Consider the following 12,429-nt stretch of genomic DNA (forward strand, 5'->3'; position numbering starts at 1 on the left):
ATAGTAAGGCTTTTGTCACACTACAATATTGTTTCTTAGTTGTTTTATAGTAAGGCTTTTGTCACACTACAATATTGTTTCTTAGTTGTTTTATAGTAAGGCTTGTGTCACACTACAATATTGTTTACTAGCTGTTATATAGTAAGGCTTTTGTCACACTACAATATTGTTTCTTAGTTGTTTTATAGTAAGGCTTGTGTCACACTACAATATTGTTTACTAGCTGTTATATAGTAAAGCTTGTGTCACACTACAATATTGTTTCTTAGTTGTTTTATAGTAAGGCTTGTGTCACACTACATCATTGTTTCTTAGTTGTTTTATAGTAAGGCTTGTGTCACACTACAATATTGTTTCTTAGTTGTTTTATAGTAAGGCTTGTGTCACACTACATCATTGTTTTATAGTAAGACTTGTGTCACACCACATCATTGTTTCTTAGCTGTTTTATAGTATGTGTTATATTACATTATTGTTTCTTGCCTATCATATACTAAAGTATGTGTTATATTACATTATTGTTTCTCACCTATCATATACTATAGTATGTGTTATATTACATTATTGTTTCTCACCTATCATATACTATAGTATGCGTTATATTACATTATTGTTTATTACTTGTTGTACTGTGAGATGTGTGTTATATTGAAAAGTCATTGTTTTTTAGCATTTAAGAATGGTCTACAAGTAATGATCGCAGGAGCTGGTTGACCAAGCATATTCATAATGAAACTGTTAATTTTTTTTAAGGAATAACGTCTTTTTATACCAGGTTGAAAAGATGACATGTATATATTTTTTTAGTACGTGAAGATAAAGGTACCTTTTTTATTTAATGTGACATCTAAACTTTCAATTTATGGTCTTGTAATTGAGGTAGCTTTTAACAGAGAAAGTATTGTTGGGCAGATTTAACGTGTATATAAAATAGATTTTTTATTTTTTTACAAAGAAAGTAAGAATGGAGAATATGTCCCTTCAAGAGAAGAGACAGAAGAGCTGGAAAGGGCACTAGCAGCTGTATCTAAAGATGTACGAATGGCTAAAGAGTCTCTTGCGAAGCTGTCGGGAACAGGACGAGAGCTCGGTGACCTTCGCAGCGGCCTGCTCGAATCAGATAACCTGGTTGTGCCAGTGAATGAGAATTCATTTCATGAACTGGCCCACAGTGGATTGGATAACCTCAATGTCATCACCAGTACCTTGTCTAGTGACCTGACCTCTTTGTCTGAGGATCTTTCAACTATGGCTCAAGGTCATATGTCCCATCCTTCCCTCGTATCAGAAAGCCACTTGTTACATAATTCACTTCTCACTCTACCATCTGATCTTTCTCATTCAGCTTCCATAAATGGCTATTACCTAGGACAAAGTCGTATCCAGTCAGATGGTTTTGGGCTACTCTCTAGTGTTCTTGATGGTGGAGTAATATCGTACTCTGCTGTTGATCCAGGAATAATCAGCTCAGTGGACTGTAACTATCCTCATGGTGCCTCACATTTTTCAACTACAGCCGTAGGCCTTGGAAATTCCAACACGTCGGCAGCAAATACTGTTTTCTCGTCAGTAAGTTCTTTTTTAACGACGGGGTCTGTCAGCACTAGTAATACGGGGGAAGAAACTGTAGACCATACGTCACCAGAGTGGTTTCTCCCTTGTTCGGAATCTTTCTCACACCCAGCCAATCAAAATGGGTTTTGCATCAGTTCTACAGCAAATGGCCAAGTTTTACCTAGCGTACAGCAGTTATTAACTACCATTGGGAAGTATCCTCTTCATACGTTAAGTACCGAAGTTTCAGTGGTGTCCAGTCCCAGCAGCTTGTCCACTCCAACAGTCCTCAGCGAGAAGGTAGCCGACGGAGATCACATTCAAACTATGTGCGTCACCGGTACTTCAAATGTTTTAACAGAAAATCCTGGAACAGTCATTGCACAGGGAGGTGCTTCCTAGCACTAGCTTGTAATTTTAAGTCAACATTTTGAGACTGTAAAGTAGTGAGAATAATTGTACATTCAGTGTTCCTTGTAAAGATGGCTGTAGATACACACTTTAGTTTTCTTATGTTTGAAACCTGCATTTGGACGGGTACTTCTGGTGACCAGACCATGCTCAACTGCTGATTAATTTTTTGTTTTTTTAATTGTAAAGGTTAGATGAATGACCTAAATTTAAAGTTAGTTTTTACACTGAATACTTCTGTTTGTACAGCTAATACTTTTGTTTGTTTCCTTTTGTACATTAACTTGTTACACTACTTTGTATTATATTCAAACTCTAAGGACCACTTCTTTATGAGCAAAAGATATTATATTCCAGACTTTTCTCATTTTGTAATTTTATGGAAATCTTTTTTCAAAAGGAAACTTGATATCTGAATATTTTGAACAGTAGATTAAAAATAAAAATTTTTAAATTTGAATCTTTTTTTATCACTATGATTTAAATGCAGATGTGAATTGTTAAAAAAAAAGGTATTTTCTTAGAGTTTTCAAGCAATACTTCAATGATGTCTATTTTTAATTAAATGTTAATTAGATAAGTAGGTAAGTCAGCAATGATTAGACGATTGATTAAATAGTTTTTTGCAACAGGAGAAAATTGCACTTGCTGTCAGTCTCGGAGTGTCAATACTTTTGAAATGAGAAGACATATTTTATCATCCCATTTTACCATTATTATTGTTAATTGATTAAAAGATTAATTTTGCTTTTCTCATGCTTTTTTTTTTGTTAATATAAAAAATATTGTGATTGAGTCCTAAGAAGAAAGCTAAAATTATATTAATATTCAAAAGGATAAAAGAATGAAAATCAAATTGAGTTTTATTGTTTAATGTATAGCTCGTCTCACCTTCTTAAGACATAACATTTAGTTAAAAACAAGACATTACTGAAACAAGAACTACATATACTCCCACTTCTTGAGAGATAACATTTAGTTAAAAACAAGACATTACTGAAGCAAGAACTACTTATACTCCCACTTCTTGAGAGATAACATTTAGTTAAAAACAAGACATTACTGAAACAAGAACTACATATACTCCCACTTCTTAAGAGATAACATTTAGTTAAAAACAGGATATTACTGAAACAAGAACTACATGTTGTAATAAGTAAGAGTTTTAAGGTGAACTAAAAATCAGTGATTTTTCACAATAAACCTATCAGGATGTTAAAAAGCATGATATACATTCATCCCTAGTGTTTTACCAAGTTCACTCTTTGAAATGAAATGCTGTGGTTTACTAGTTATTAAGTAGAACTTACAAAAATACATATTTTTTCAAGAGACCATTTAGATTTAGAAAGTTATCAAGTGGTGAATATTATTTAATGATGAGTAAATAGATAATTATGTTCATAGTACTGGTTCAAAGTAGTAAAAAAGTGTCTGCTAGTAATCTTAAAATGTCCAAGTGCATTGTTCCTTTAATAATAGAAAACTTTCTTTACATTGTAGTAAGTAGTTTGTAAAAGTAGAAAACCTGTCTATTCATCTTTCGGACAATGAGAATAACTCTGCATTTTTTTTTTTGTTCAGCATATCTGCCCTCGTAGCTCAAGCTGGTCTGACCTTTGTGTCTTTATTATGTTACCATAGTAAGATAGTCATCTGTTATTTATTTTTGTTGGTCATAGAATAGGCTACCAGTACAAACTTGAAGTGTTATACCAATCTGTTTGAATATTTTACAGTTTATAGCAGTAAAGAGAAATCACGTGTAATTCAATTAATTATGTGTAACTTGGTTTGTGTCTTAAAACGAAAGTAAGTAAATGTACTTAATCACTTTTAGACAAAATGTAACACTTAGAAAACGTGCTAATTAAGCCTTATAAAGAGACGTGTTTTTAAGAAGGCTATGAAAAGAGTGAGAGGTTTAATAAAGTACCGTGTGACATGTTCGAACATATCATTAGACAGTTTTTATTATAAAAGAAATGTATAAAAACTATATTATTATCTTACACCAGTTAACTACTACTATGTATTCAGGCATGGTTATTTTTACATACAATGTCATAACAGTAAGTATAATGACAGAGGAAAAGAAACTTCAACCAGTTGATAATTGTTTCCAATTCTATTATTTCGTCTACTTTTATTGTTTATTATCTCTGTTTTGATACTAGTAGATATGTAATGTTAATAAAAGCAGTGCTTGTACTCTGCTATAGATGTTTGTCCAGTATCATGAATTTGTGTATAGAAGATGTTATCTTCAGATTTATGAATGAAAATGAATTGTTTTAAAGAGGCTGAAAGTGCAAATTTGAAATTCTGTATTATTGTGTTATTTATTTTGGGTCAGTGAATTAATCTATAAGCTCGAAAAACAATTTTTGAAATAAAATTGTAAAACAAATGTGTAAATAAGAAACATTTCAGATTCGATTTTAGCATAATATATGTAGATATTCATGTTCACTAAGTGTTGTACATCAATGTGCGTGCTTTAAACATTCTAACACTACTCTCTAAGGGATGGCCATTAATAGAAATAATTCTAACTTTTCTAATCAGCTATTGTCATTGGTGGTTAGTGTTCTAATGATTCTTCAGCTTCTCTTCTTGTGGGGACATCTAGAAATTATGCTCTTGCAGTTTTTTTTTATTGTTATTAAAAAAACATCTTCAGGTACGTGTTTTTTTGTTTTCAAGACACTTGTTTCTCTCCTGTATACTATGATACATGATCATTTGTTCTGTTTAAGACCTTGTAATGTGAGTTAAAACATAAAATGAATTTTTTCCAGTATGCCCCTCTCCCCCATTTTTTTACTCTATAAATATAAAATCAGGTTTTCTTGCATTTAATTTGGGAATGTGTAAGTATCTTGAAAGTGTATTGAATGTGTTTTGTTTGTACTGTGATCACAAAACTGCCCGTATTATTAGTTATGTAGTACACAACTTCATGATACCATGAGAAATGGAAAGTAGTTTGTTTACGAGGCGTTCTGTACGTCTCAACTGTATTAGATTTTATTTCTGAACGTTTTCAAAATGATGAAACTATCTAAATTTTAACCTTTTATATTTCGTTTATTGTCAGGAGTTTTCTTTTGATGCTACAGCACTGTTGAAGTATTGTGTTTTGAGAAGTTGTTGACTTAATGAAATTATTGTACAGTAATAATTGAAACTTTGTTATAAATTTAGAAAATGTAACTTATTTTATTCTTATAAAAAATTCAACATGGATAGAGCAGGTTGTAGTTTTAGAACTACGACTCAACAGAGTTACCCACAGTAAGGTAGCTGTGTGTATTTAAAACTCCCTCATTATGACAAAATATGTAGTTTCTATTACTGTTGTAATAATACTTTTGTTAATTATCAATGTTTGAGAAACAGCTAAGAATTAGGGGAGGGTGCATGTAATTTCAAAGTTAGTGTCTTCTCTTCAAGAAGCCATCTAATACAATAGTAGTTGTTTCAAAGATCTGTATTAAACATGGATAGAAAGTCTTGTAGTTTGGTCAGTATAAGTGTTTGAATCTTGATTATCAGATGTGTTCTAAATGGTGTTTGCATTTAATATGATCAGAAAGAAAAGTTTAAGTTTGTATCAGTTACTGGTGCTTCTAATTTCACTAACTAAATGATCCTAAACAATCACTAATAATGTTTGTAAATTTTTATCATCTTATATGGCAGGACTTTGCTCATATATTGTAATAGTAACACCATTTATAAAAGGTTATTAGAAGTTTAGTGGAAGTAAATGGATTTTGTTCTATATGATTTGTTTGGGTTTTTCAAATGTCCAGTGTATCAGGATAAACAGCACAGTGATGGAGTCTTTCTCATTCATCTCTATATCCTGTAACTGGCTATAGCCTCATCAATAAATATATTTTCATAGTACATTTACTGAAGAAGTGTGTTCTACAGTAACAGAACAGTATTCTGTTACAAGTGAATCTAAGTGTGGTTTTCTGTTAATAGATACTGTAATTTGTACGAGAATTCATAGTCATAATTGTACTTTTCTTTCAACTATTACAATACACACAAAGAAAACCTCGGGACAGCTTGTCTTACCTTGTATATACTGAATAAGTTTAATAAAAGTTTGACCACATTTCAACTATTACAATACACACAAAGAAAACCTCGGGACAGCTTGTCTTACCTTGTATATACTGAATAAGATTAATAAAAGTTTGACCACATTTCAACTATTACAATACACACAAAGAAAACCTCGGGACAGCTTGTCTTACCTTGTATATACTGAATAAGTTTAATAAAAGTTTGACCACATTTCAACTATTACAATACACACAAAGAAAACCTTGGGACAGCTTGTCTAGCACAATCTTCCTAGGCAGCATGAAGACTATTACAAATCCATATAGACACAATCTTCCTAAGCAGTATGAAGACTATTACAAATCCATATAGACACAATCTTCCTAAGCAGTATGAAGACTATTACAAATCCATATAGACACAATCTTCCTAGGCAGCATGAAGACTATTAGAAATCCATATAGACATAATCTTCCTAGGCAGCATGAAGACTATTACAAATCCATATAGACACAATCTTCCTAGGCAGTATGAAGACTATTACAAATCCATATAGACACAATCTTCCTAGGCAGCATGAAGACTATTAGAAATCCATATAGACACAATCTTCCTAAGCAGTATGAAGACTATTACAAATCCATATAGACACAATCTTCCTAGGCAGCATGAAGACTATTACAAATCCATATAGACACAATCTTCCTAGGCAGCATGAAGATCTTGAAGACTATTACAAATCCATATAGACACAATCTTCCTAGGCAGCATGAAGATCTTGAAGACTATTACAAATCCATATGGACACAATCTTCCTAGGCAGCATGAAGATCTTGAAGACTATTACAAATCCATATAGACACAATCTTCCTAGGCAGCATGAAGATCTTGAAGACTATTACAAATCCATATAGACACAATCTTCCTAGGCAGCATGGTTCAGTAACCCCATCTTTTGTTGAGTTCAGTAATCCCCCTTATGTGTCCACCGACTTGAGTCCAGTAACCTAACTCTTGTGTTCACCGACTTCAGTCCAGTAACCTAACTCTTATGTCCACCTACTTGAGTCCAGTAATCCCACTTTTGTGTTCACCAACATGAGTTGGTGGACACAAAAGTGGGATTACTGAACTCATGTCGGTAGACACGACAGTGGGATTACTGGACTCAAGTCGGTAGACACGACAGTGAGGTTATTGGACTCAAGTTGGTGGACACAAGAGTGGGATTACTGGACTCAAGTCGGTAGACACGACAGTGGGGTTACTGAACTCTTGCTTTATTTAAATAGAAGTATTTTGGCAACATCAGTGTAAATAGCTAATAAGTACAGTTTCATGGAGAATAACGAATTACAGTAACTTCTTAAGGACAGAAGTATTACGACACATATTTTAATATCTTCAAATGTTCATTGAATTGAAAAAAGTTTAATATATCAGTATCAAGTATGATGCATAAAACACTTTGCTATAAATGTAAACATTACAAACTACAACAAGTAATACAACTAGGGATGCACGGGTACATGGAGAGATATTTGACTCTGGACGGGTATTGGGCTGAGTGTCGAAGTTAGGCATCTAAGCCCTAATCTTTGTGGCAACTAACGAGATACTAAAAGTTACAGTCAATAATTGGTTTAGGTAAAAAAAAAAAACGTGTTCTGAGCAACAAAAACTGACTGCCCTATGAAAGTCGGGGATTCAAAAAACAATAGGTGGGGGTTTAATATTCTTGAAATACTGAGGGGTTTTATGTTCAACATTAACGATACAAAACACGTTCACATGTAGCAAATGTCAATTATGAATTGATAACAAAATGCTGCATGTTTTTGAATTTATTCATCATGAAAACATCCGTACCAAATAAATTCCTGATACAAAAATATGCAAATGTAATTCATGTTTCTTTGGTATATTTACTTAAGATTTCACAACTTAGACACAGATCCATTTGTTAAGATTATATTGTTGATGATTTTTCTGGATTAGTCAGTAGAAAGAGATATATCTAGTCTACTTAATGATAGTTATTTCTTAACTACAGACATTACAGTTTTAGGTAACAATAGGCCCATCTTCCAAATTAAACAATGTCTAAACAGATATTTGAATTAGTTGCTAATTTCACATCTCTTGTACCTCATTACAAACTCCAAATTTACAGAACTAACCTATGAAATTTACTAGCTAACTGTAGTTGAACTCACTTCTTACAGTTAGCTCAAACACTTTTAAAACTTTAGAGGAGCTTCCAAATATTAAACCTTTCTTTGGCCAACAACACAAAACATAACCTACAACAAAACATTATGGTGTATTTATGTGGATAAGTCTACAATATGTTAAATTTGGCATAATTTGTTTATAGAATACCAAATAAACTTCTGAAGGTCTTAATGTGTCAAACATGTTTATAAATACATTTGCTATTTAAACAAATAATTTTTGCCTAAAAAGGATTTATTTTGTATTAGTGTTCCAAGTCTAAAAATTCTTGTGTATATAGTATATTACTGCTTGTATATGTAATTCATCACGTGTTCTAGTTTGTTAAACTTCAGACTACAGGAATACTTCCATAAATTAAAGCACTAAGCTTTTAATTGAATTGTTTCAATTTAATCTGTGTGTAAAAAATATTTCTGAAGACTATAAATGAGATAATAATGATACATAATAACAAGAAATTTTATTTTTTCCTTTCTCTACAACTAATTTGTTTATAGCTACAACATAACTACTAAAAGGTAAGCTTCAGTTTGCTAGTAAAGTGAAACACACAGGAATCAAACGTTCTTATGCTTCTTCCAGTTCGACAAGAACCCCACCACAATCTTTTGGATGGAGGAACACCACTGGCTTTCCGTGAGCACCGGTTCGAGGTTCCTCGCTAAGCATTCGAATCTTGTGGCTTTTAAGGTCGGCCATGGCAGCTTTGATGTTGTCTACTTCTAAACAAATATGATGCATTCCACCCGTTTTGTTCTTCTCTAGAAAACCTTTAATGGGACTCTTTTCACCGTGGGGAAGTAGTAGTTCTAGTTTGGTATTTTCTAGCTCCACGAACACTGTGTAAACTCCGTGCTCAGGCTGAGCAACAGGCTCACTCGTCTGAAACCAATTAAGAAGTGATTTATAAAAATGAGATTCCCCACCAATTTTATTATGTTTCAATAACCTAATATTATCACTAAAGCAGATGTTATCCAATCCAATAAAACTTGAAAATAGTGTTTTCCAACACTTCTTCCATATCTACAAGTAAACTATTATATCTTTGAAAACACCAGATTTTTACTGTGGTTCTCTGTACATACTAACTGCTTTTTTTCCAGTATACAGATACAAAAAAGGGTTTTCTCCCTTGGCTTGCTTTAGGTTTCTTATCACAAATCTGACATTAAAAATTACAATATCATAACTGTACATCATACTCAAGTGTTGTGTGGTAGGTTATGTTCAATGTAACTGTACATCGTACTCAAGTGTTGTGTGGTAGGTTATGTTCACGATTTTTATTTACATGTGAAATTATGCAAACAGAACAAGAACATAGCCTTTTAGCACTTTTGGTCTTTATTTCTGTAAATTGAATCTATTAAGAGTTTATTTCAGTATAATTTGAACTTCATTCTGGTCAGTAACTTAAGAAATTTGAATAAGAGCACAGACTACAGAAAGCCAAACATGTAGTTTAGAAAATAATAAAGTTCACATGTTTCAATCAGGATGTGATGATGAGGTTGTAGTGTTCAAAGTTGGTTGTATGTATCTGCAGTTATGTTGCTCTTGCAAACCTAGTTGGTTTTTCTTCAGCATAACCTACCACACAACACTTGAGTACGATGTACAGTTACAGTGAACATAACCTACCACACAACACTTGAGTATGATGTACAGTTACAGTATTTAAGAAGGTACTAAACTGATCTTACCTGATAGATTATGTTGATGTAGTTGTTCTTTTTAATTGAAAAACATGATTAATGTAAACACAGTGGACTGTTAGATTTAACGTTAACACAGTGGACTGTCATACTTAATGTAAACACAGTGTACTGTCAGATATAATGTAAACACAGTGTACTGTCAGATATAACGTAAACACAGTGTACTGTCAGATATAACGTAAACACAGTGTACTGTCAGATATAACGTAAACACAGTGTACTGTCAGATATAACGTAAACACAGTGTACTGTCAGATTTAACGTAAATGCAGTGGTACTGTCAGATTTAACGTAAACACAGTGTACTGTCAGATTTAACGTAAACACAGTGTACTGTCAGATTTAATGTAAACACAGTGTACTGTCAGATTTAACGTAAATGCAGTGTACTGTCACATTTAACGTAAACACAGTGTACTGTCAGATATAACGTAAACACAGTGTACTGTCAGATATAACGTAAAACAGTGTACTGTCAGATATAACGTAAACACAGTGTACTGTCCGATTTAATGTAAACACAGTGGACTGTCATACTTAATGTAAACACAGTGGACTGTCATACTTAATGTAAACACAGTGGACTGTCATACTTAATGTAACCACAGTGGACTGTCATACTTAATGTAACCCCACACGACACGCACTAAGAGAGATCAAAATTTGAAAACATTATAGAATTAATAACCATTCTGTACAACAAAGGAGTCAATTCAGACCAAATCATACTATGGAATATAATGTTTATAAATAATTCTCATCGCTGATGCTCCTTGAGTGTTTCTTTTACAACACAAGTTGATTCAGACAAATCACATCATGCATCATGTTTATTAATAACATAGGCATGCAAAGTTAAACTTCATAAACGTTGTTTTGGTTTTAATAACAGATTTTCCATAATTCAGTTACACAGATTTTAAAATTATTTTTTTTATATCATGTAAGGATTTTTTTACAAATTGGGAAGAAAAACTACTCTTACTTAGATCACATTATTATTTCATTTACAACAGTGAACATTTTTTATTATTATGTTTGTTAACAAAAGTACAAACAAGCTGAAGAAAAGGGAAGAACATTGATGTCATACAACTTTGAATCCTCATTCATCCTGATTTTGTTTGTGAAAGTCAGAATAGTCATTAACTCACCTTGATTCCCAGGATATCTCTGTATAGGGCAATTGTTTTATCTAAGTCAAGATAGTCATCAACTCACCTTGATTCCCAGGATATCTCTGTATAGGGCAATTGTTTTATCTAAGTCAAGATAGTCATTAACTCACCTTGATTCCAGGACATCTCTGTATAGGGCAGTTGTTTTGTCTAAGTCAGGATAGTCATTAACTCACCTTGATTACCAGGATATCTCTGTATAGGGCACTTGTTTTGTCTAAGTCAGGATAGTCATTAACTCACCTTCATTCCCAGGATATCTCTGTATGGGGCAGTTGTTTTGTCTAAGTCAGGATAGTCATCAACTCACTTTGATTCCCAGGATATCTCTGTATAGGGCAGTTGTTTTGTCTAAGTCAGGATAGTCATCAACTCACAACTGCCCTATACAGAGATATCCTGGGAATCAAGGTTTTGTCTAAGTCAGCTGTCGCAAGAGCCACGTGATTCAACTTTAAGATATTCCATGACTTCTGACGAGCTACTGGAGACAGGTGGAGACATCTACATACTGCAGGCAGTGAAGCTAGCTTGTAAGTTCCCCTTAGTAAAGCCATGATTCACACTATAATTGTCCCCAAAATAGAATGTAGGAGAACTAAATAAAATAACACACAAATTTTAGACATTGTACTTTCATCAAAAAGCTACATAAAAAAAAAATGTTAAACATAAGGTTAATTTCTGTTTGTAGCATTTTGTCCATCAAAGTTCAATATAAAAAATGTGTACATGTACTGTCATGTAGTATCAAAAACATTTACTTGTGTGTTGTCATGTAGTACCAATAATGTGTATATTTACTGTCATGTAGTATCAAAAATGTGTACATGTACTGTCGTGTAGTATCAAAAACATTTACTTGTGTGTTGTCATGTAGTACCAACAATGTGTACATGTACTGTCGTGTAGTATCAAAAACATTTACTTGTGTGTTGTCATGTAGTACCAATAATGTGTATATTTACTGTCATGTAGTATCAAAAATGTGTACATGTATTGTCGTGTAGTATCAAAAACATTTACTTGTGTGTTGTCATGTAGTACCAACAATGTGTACATTTACTGTCATGTAGTATAAAAAATGCGTACATGTACTGTCGTGTAGTATCAAAAACATTTACTTGTGTGTTGTCATGTAGTACCAACAATGTGTACATTTACTGTCATGTAGTATAAAAAATGCGTACATGTACTGTCGTGTAGTATCAAAAACATTTACTTGTGTGTTGTCATGTAGTACC

At 32.8% G+C, this 12,429-nt stretch overlaps 2 protein-coding genes across 5 annotated transcripts in view; one reads left to right on the forward strand and one right to left on the reverse strand.

Moving 5' to 3' along the window:
• Positions 1–2,722, forward strand: part of LOC106473381 — an 11,410-nt gene extending 8,688 nt beyond the window's left edge. Inside the window, exon 4 of the mRNA XM_013934063.2 lies at positions 956–2,722. Within this exon, the coding sequence (XP_013789517.2) occupies positions 956–1,956 (1,001 nt within the window). The 3' untranslated portion in view covers positions 1,957–2,722. The remainder of the gene's footprint in view (positions 1–955) is intronic.
• A 6,002-nt stretch (positions 2,723–8,724) lies between these two features.
• The window catches only part of LOC106473384 (methylmalonyl-CoA epimerase, mitochondrial-like), a 7,376-nt gene continuing 3,671 nt past the window's right edge, over positions 8,725–12,429 (reverse strand). For 2 of the 4 annotated variants that reach the window (XM_013934066.2, XM_022401830.1), the window contains 3 exons: positions 11,613–11,783; positions 11,496–11,545; positions 8,725–9,168 (listed from right to left, as the gene is read on the reverse strand). In XM_013934066.2, coding sequence (XP_013789520.1) covers positions 8,854–9,168; positions 11,496–11,545; positions 11,613–11,742 — 495 coding nt within the window. In that variant the 5' untranslated portion in view covers positions 11,743–11,783 and the 3' untranslated portion in view covers positions 8,725–8,853. Of the gene's footprint in view, positions 9,169–11,495; positions 11,546–11,599; positions 11,784–12,429 lie in introns of those variants that run through there. The other 2 variants (XM_022401831.1, XR_002613684.1) reach the window with 2 other exon arrangements.

The sequence above is a fragment of the Limulus polyphemus genome, unplaced genomic scaffold (assembly GCF_000517525.1).
Source record: "Limulus polyphemus unplaced genomic scaffold, Limulus_polyphemus-2.1.2 Scaffold6127, whole genome shotgun sequence".
In the NCBI taxonomy this organism is placed as follows: Eukaryota; Metazoa; Arthropoda; class Merostomata; order Xiphosura; family Limulidae; genus Limulus; species Limulus polyphemus.